At 26.7% G+C, this 7,691-nt stretch overlaps 1 protein-coding gene across 1 annotated transcript; it reads left to right on the top strand.

Annotated features, from left to right (window-relative positions):
* The first annotated feature begins 2,471 nt into the window (after positions 1–2,471).
* LOC120088635 (organ-specific protein P4) lies at positions 2,472–4,232 on the top strand. Its single transcript, XM_039046052.1, has 2 exons — positions 2,472–2,629; positions 3,806–4,232. The coding sequence occupies exons 1-2, from the start codon at positions 2,582–2,584 to the stop codon at positions 4,064–4,066; spliced, it is 309 nt and encodes a 102-aa protein (XP_038901980.1). The 5' UTR covers positions 2,472–2,581; the 3' UTR covers positions 4,067–4,232.
* Positions 4,233–7,691: the final 3,459 nt, after the last annotated feature.

The following is a 7,691-nucleotide window of genomic DNA, read 5'->3' as shown; positions in this document are numbered from 1 at the left end:
CTCTCTCTAGCTAACACACGGTTGTTGAATCACGTAAATCTCTATGTTGTTTTTTCTATTTACGTTTTTTTTCTCTTGATTTCGTTTTTGTCATAACATATAGTAATCAAACATACAAAATATTATTTTATTAGTAGAAGAAAATTCGAACGACAGACCTCTTGTTTCTAATATATTTATATACAAGTTGCTTGCTTTGATAACAAATGAAATATAATTGATTAATCACTAATATATATAAGTCTTAATATTAAGATTTAAAATCGGTAGAAGTTAAAACAACTTAACTATTTATTTATGAATTTTGTATAAGTTAATATCTTCCATAGTCATATTTGATCAGTATACCTACGGAATTGAAGTAATGATATAACGATATTGAGACATTGACTTTAATATTTGAATTCTTGCATATAGAAGACTTTATGTTCTAATTAATTTAACTTCTATATAACACCTCTACAAATCCACCATAAAATAGAGGTTTAGCTTCATTTGATAATCATTTTATTTTTTTTAAATATATATTTTTGGAAATTAAAGGTGTGTTTGGAATACATTTTTAAGTATTTAATTTAAAAGATAAGTCATTTTGGTAAAAATTGAAGTGTTTAATAATCACTCAAAATAGTTTTCGAAGTGATTTTCAACAAATTTTTTAAATCAAAAGTGTGTAATTAAAAATGAGTTTTTTGAAAAACATTTTTTTTTCAAATTAATCCAAACGGGCCTTAAGCTTATAGACCCTACTTCCACCTTCAAATTTCTTTATTTATTATCTCATTTTATCAATAGTTTATAAAGTTAAATCAAAATTCTAAAACTAAGGGTCGGTTTGTACCATTTGGTTTTAACCATTTGATTTTTTGTTTTTGAAATTTAATCCTATAGACATTACTTCTATATCTCTAAGTTTCTTCATTTATTATTTACTTTTTATCAATAGTTTAAAAAATCAAACTAAATTTTAAAAAACTAAAAAGAGTAACTTTTAAAAACTTGTTTTTGTTTTTAGAATTTAAATAAGAATTCAACCATTATATTTAAGAAAGATGCAAATGATTGTATGAAATGGTGAGTAAATAGGCTTAATTTTCAAAAACTCAAAACAAAAATTGAAATGGTCACCAAAGGGGACTAGAAAAGTAGTTTTTAAAAACTTGTTTTTGTTTTTAGAATTTGGCTAACAATTCGACCATTGAATTTAAGAAAAAATACAAATCTTTATAAAAACAAATTGGAAAAATAGACTTAATTTTAAAAAAAAAACGAAATGGTTACTAAACAAGACTTTAATTTATAATACTTGAAATTAAAAATTAAAAAATAAAAAAATTACTTGACTGTACGTTTATTTTTTAAAAACATGTTTATAGAGTTGTGGTTAATGAATTATTTATAGGTGAGGTTTAGAAGTTTGAATTACCTCACATGGGATTAAAATCAGACTGATTTAAGTTAAAAAAATGCAATTAGCTAGACTTTTTTTTTTTTTTTTTTCTTTTTCAAAATATACAAGTCCAACAAATGAACCAAACATCTATTTTTAACAAAGTATTTTGTTTCATGAAAATTAGGGTTCAAGAGCCTATAATTATATAGTTTAAATTCAGAAATACAGATTTGTTTTAGTATGCAGTTAGATTAAGTAAACAAATCGGTTTAGATTTAGGAAAATTATTTTAAACGATAAAACTCCTAAAAAATATTTATAAGTAATAGCAAAATTTTATAGTCTAATAAATCGCGATAAACTACTATATGTGTCGATCATGACTAAGATAGATATAGATAGGAGTTTATCGCAGTCCATCGTAGATAGACAGTGAAATTTTACTATTTATAAATACTTTGATTTATTTTCCTATATTTAAAAACAATCCTCAGATTTATATAATTTGACTTCTTATGATGCACCATTTTAGGAAATGATCAATCTATTCTTATGGGACCTTCATTTATTACATAGTAAATAATAATTTATTTTAAAAAACAAATTTATTTACTATACAATATATTTTAATTGGACAATTAAGTAAATTGCACAAAGATACAAATATAACACAACGTGCATCTAAATATCTTTCTTTAAAAAAATTCTTTATCTAACTCAAATTAATAAAATAAGATGATAAATAGACGAATTCGGTGTAAATTCGAACTAATTCAATAAATAAATATTATTTTTTAAAAGTTGATAGTTCGATCTCTCCCAAATTCATTATTGATGGTCTCTTTTTTTTTTAAAAAAAAAATACATTTTCTTTTTAAAGTTGAGAAAATGCACAGAAAGGGAATTTTATACTTAAAAGATCCTCTGCCTCACACAAGCCACCACTGGCTTTTTTAAAATAAAAAAATAAAAAAATAAGACTGCCTTTGTCCCCTTCCCAAAACCCTAGAAAATTTAATTATTGAGAATAGTTCCATTTATACATAAAAATAAAATATTTATGATAAGTGTAGTTCCAGTAATTAAATAATTAAAATGTTTTGACCCAAAAATAATTTGTCTATAAAATGGAAAACCAACCAAAAAAATAATTATAGCTTCTGCCTTCAGCTATTGTGAGACAAAAACATGAAGCTTTCTGTTGCTTTCTTCCTTCTTCTTCTTTCTCTCCTCCTGGTAAGCTCTCCATCTTCCCTAATTTACTCTTCATTTTCTTTTCAATTTTCTTTTTCAAAACTATTAGATTAACTCTAAATCATATGTATATATATATATATTTCCTTTGTGTTTAGATTTGTGAATACTCATACCAATATCTTAAATCATTCAATTATATAATTTCTTATAATTAATATACTTTTAATTCAAAGAGAAAGGAAAAAAAAAAGGATATGTCAAAAGATTTTTTTGAATTACAAAACTGAAAAGGAGGTTTCCTTTTCTCTGATATATAGTTTGTCTAGAACAGAATTATGTAGGTTTTTTTTTTAGGCAAAAAGAATTAATTTTGTAGTTGTTTATGGAGGAATTTTTCATTAAACAGATCAGTTTTCAAAAATAAATAAATAAAATCTGGGCATTAGTTATTTATTTATTTGTTGATGATTTAGTTAAAACCTAAAAATAAAGTCTTTGTTTAACAAAACAAGTAAATATTTTGTTTTTAATTTTCTAATTTTTCAATTTTTATTATTATTATTATATTTTTTTACATTTCATATATTGTTTTCACATATTTAAAAAATCAAGTTTTTTTTTAAAAAAAAACTATTTCTAACAAAATAAAGAAACCAATCGATAAAAGTAATATTTTAAACTTAGTTTTCAAAAATCAAAAACAAAAAACTAAGACCTCATTTGATAGTTTGCTTTTTGGTTTTTGAAAATTTTTCTTTTTTGTTTGTTTGTTTTTATTACTATATCTACATCTTTTACTAATTAAACATTTAAATTTTAGTCAAATTCTAAAAATAAAAACAAATTTTTCAAAAACTATTTTTTATTAGGAAAAAACCAAAATTTGGTCTGATTTTTTAAATTACCCTTAAAACAAAGAAAAGAATTATTGAAAATAGTGTTTATAAGCATAAATTTCAAAAGCTAAAAACTAAAAAGTAAATGGTTATCAAACGAATCTAATAATCAAATATGGCTTTTATTTATTATTTGTATTATTAATTTTGTTATCTCTATCTTACAAATGTTTTCAAAATTCAAATCACGTTTTTGTGTTATATAACAAAATATATAAGCTAGAAAAAAACAAAAGACGAAAAATAAAAATTGAAATGATAACTAAAGGAGATGAAGAATTTGAAGGGGTTTATGTTTTTGATATTGTTGGAGTGACAGATTGGAGAAATAAGCCATGGAAGCAGGAAGGAAGAAGGAGAATATTGGAAAAAGATAATGAAAGATGAAGAAATTCCAGATATACTAAAAGAGTCGTTATTGGATGATAATTCATTGGTGGACAACAACAAAAAGGAGCATTTTATGACCAACTTTGATCCTCATCCAAATGCTATAATTTACCATACTGCCCATGCTTCCACTCATAACAATAATCATCATCTCAAAATCAACCCCACTCTTCCCAATTCATCCCCATGAAATTATCTTCTTAATTCCCAAATATATCCCCAACCACAAATGTTCCATTTTCTCATTCTATCACACATATATTATTAATTAAGACCTTCCAAACCTTTTCTGTAAATTATTATATTCACTGTGTGCTTTTTTTCTCTCTATATATATACCCTTCCACTTTATCCTTTGTTTCGAAGAAATTTGTGTTTACTTTCAAAAATGTTACAATATTACCCATCAAATGATTTTTATAGACTTTTCAAAAAGTATTACAGTATAATTATGCATGAGACAATGACTTAAAATGATGTGGTGATGTATATCTTCGTAGTCGCATATTATTTTATTTCAAATAGTATTTTTTGAAATGTTTACAAAAAAAAATTCAAGGGTAATTAATAATATTGTAACTTTTGAAAGTATAAGGGTATTTTTGAAATAAATGATAAAGTTTAAGGTATTTTTTTATATTTAATCCTTTCTTTTATTTGGTTATCTGGGTTGTTTGAGATTTTGATGATTATTTTCTTGAATTATTGATATATTATGTTTCTTATATATATCATATATATTATTATTCCAGGTTTTGTGTGTTTAAATTATTGCTATTTTATTTGGGACTCTTCTTTTAGGAAACTATATGTAATTGTATGGGTGTGTAGCAAACTTTTCATTTGGTAGAAAATGGATGGATATGAATTGGGTTGATCTACATCTACCAAAAAATGTGATTATCTCGTAATAATCGTTAGATCTGAACTCAAAATATATGCATGTTCTCTAATAACCATAAAATATAAACTAAAAGTAATTTTGTGGATTACAATATGCATAAAATGGTGTTCCTTGAGTGTTGTTTTACTTGATTTGCTTGCCAAGGCATACATCAATATAACCAATCAACAAAGCCTTGTGTATTATATTTGAAGGTTATTTAGAGTCTTTATTATGTTATACTAGTAGTGACTTGTACAAGTCAAATTCACTTTTCGATATATGTATCTCAAATTATGTCCTCTAATTAGCATATATCTATCTCGTTAAAGAAGTACAACGTCGATACACACCTATGTCACTTGATTATCATCCTCATAATTCTTATTCATAGAGAATATCGACTTGTTTACTTAATTTCATTCGATTTAAAATGTCTGCCATTCATATGAAACAATTGCAAGTGCAGTCATTAAGTTTTCTCTTGGTTTTAAATTCACGATGGAAATGCTATATGGATAATCATTTTGTGTTGAGTATGATAATGTTATTGATATCACAAAGTTTTATGTTAAAACATTTTTGTTGATTTAGCAACTTGACAAATGGTCATTTGAGCTTATTGAGTTTGGTGTATATGTTGAAGAACAATACCATCCATTCAAATATTGGATGTCTTGGTTGAACCCTTTGGATTATTGGGCTTGTGATGGGGGCCCAATGGACTGACTCACAAGTCACAAATGAACATCATTCCCCCCATTACCTTTATATTTATGATATGTTATTTTTTGGGTATTTAATTAGATATACATATATATTAATTATTATTATCCATGGTAAATATTTATAAAAGTAGATTGTCCTTTCAAAACATTCACACATTTATTTATTTTGTTAATCTAAATTTGTCTTTTACTTTTTTTTTTTTTTATTTTAAGAACAACTTAATTAAATCTTCGAAGTGTGTTTTCAATGGATAGTAGGAAAACAAAGCTATTTTAAAAGGAAAATATGATTTTGTGCAACTTGGTAAAAATTAGAGAAATTATTTTATAACAAAACTGTTGAAAATATATATAAAATATAGTAAAATATCACAGTCTATCTACGATAGGCCACGATAGATTACTAACTACGATAGATTAATATCACAGTCTATTCGAGATAGATCGCGATCGATCACACATTTATCTATCATGACACAGATGTCTATCGTCGATAGACAGTGAAATTTTGCTATATTTGTAAATTTTTTTGTTCATTTTTCTCTATTCGAAAACAACCCTAAAAATTACAATATTTAAAAAATATAATACATTTAATATTAGGATCCATTAAAACTGTCTCTGGTCTTGCACCAAGTAGTCTAGCATTTTCTAGTAACTGCAATGCACAGTGTCTTTGAGAAATATATGTACCACGTGAGGATCGGGCGAATTCTAGACTAAGAAAGTATTTTAGATCCCATAAATTTTTTCAATTTGAATGAGTTGTTTAATACTCTCTTTAACTGAGCAATATGAGACCGATTGGCTTCAGTAATGATGATACCATCACCATACACTAATAAGGCAATAAAATCTTCTCCAGTTCCATGAGTAAAGAGAAAATAATCAGCTTTAGATTGTTGAAATCCTAATCTCATCAAAACAACAGTGAACTTAGCAAACCATTGCCTAGATACTTACTTTAATCCATAGATTGACTTATGGAGACGACAAACTAAATGCTCCCCTTTAGTGAAAAATTCTGTAGGTTTGTATCCCAATGGCAAATCCATATAGACTTCTTCAAATAAAAATCTCCATGAAAGAAAGCATTGTTTACGTCTAATTGAACCAATGATCACTCAGAAGAAACAAACATTGTAAGTAAGATGCGTACGGTGACAAGTTTTACTACTGGAGAGAAAGTCTCAAGAAAGTCCAATCACTCTTATTGAGTGTAGCCCTAGCCACTAAATGAGCCTTGTAATGCTCAATGGAACCATTAGCTCGATATTTGATCTTGAGAATCCACTTGCACCCAATACTGTGTTTATTTTCCGCAAAGATACAACAATCCATGTATTATTAACTTCCATTCATGGAGTTTAGATTTCATTTCTTCTTGCCAATGTTCATAGGAAATAGTGTGATGATAAATTGAAGTTCATAATGGGATAAGAATTGAACAGCGGAGACTTGCTGGAAAAAAGAAAGGTGGGAGTAATTGAGATAGTTTTGGAGAAGATATTAGGTGGAGAAGGCTGGAAGAAGAGTATTTTGGGCAAGGTTAGAATGATAATCTTTAAGATTGGATGGAGCTTTAGTGGTTCTAGTGGACTATCGAAGGATGGGACAATGGTTGAGTTAGGACTAGTAGATGGGTTAGGATCAATTGGTGTAAAATGCTCACTAGTAATTGGGTTATGATGAATGTTGGGTAGTTGAATAAATTCAATAACACTTGGGCTGGATTCAAAGTTTGAGACATCAGTAGACAGAGAGTCTATGTTAGTCAGTTGGGAGGGAAAAGGTGGAATATGTTCAAATGGGATGGATTCAAGAACAAGGCCCGAAGGTAAGTCAACATTTTAAAGGCAAGCTACTTTGAGGCTTTTATAACTCTATGAAAGAGAAAACAATTTCATGAAAAACTACATTCGGTGATATAAAAATGCACTGAGTTTTAATATCCAGTAGTTTATAGGCTTTCATCCTAGGAACATACCCAATAAAAACAACAAGTATAGCTTGAGGATTTTTTTTTTTTTTGCAATTTGTGGTAAGTGTGGAAGCAAAATATAAACATCAAAACACTTCTAACAATGAATAATCAACACAAGAACCATGAAGCAATTTATAAAGAGTAGACCAATTTAATACTAGAGAAGGGGTTCTGTTAATAAGATATACGACAGTCATGATGCATTCAATCCAAAAAAGTA

This window comes from Benincasa hispida, chromosome 10 (genome assembly GCF_009727055.1).
Source record: "Benincasa hispida cultivar B227 chromosome 10, ASM972705v1, whole genome shotgun sequence".
NCBI lineage: Eukaryota > Viridiplantae > Streptophyta > Magnoliopsida > Cucurbitales > Cucurbitaceae > Benincasa > Benincasa hispida.
The sequence above is the reverse complement of the archived record's forward strand: the minus strand, read 5'-3'. Positions and strand labels throughout refer to the sequence as shown.

Excerpts from the sequence above, each read along its gene's own strand:
- LOC120088635 (XM_039046052.1), top strand. The coding sequence starts at position 2,582 with ATGAAGCTTTCTGTTGCTTTCTTCCTTCTTCTTCTTTCTCTCCTCCTG. Across the intron at positions 2,630-3,805 it reads TTCTTCTTTCTCTCCTCCTG|ATTGGAGAAATAAGCCATGG; the intron begins GTAAGCTCTCCA and ends TTGGAGTGACAG.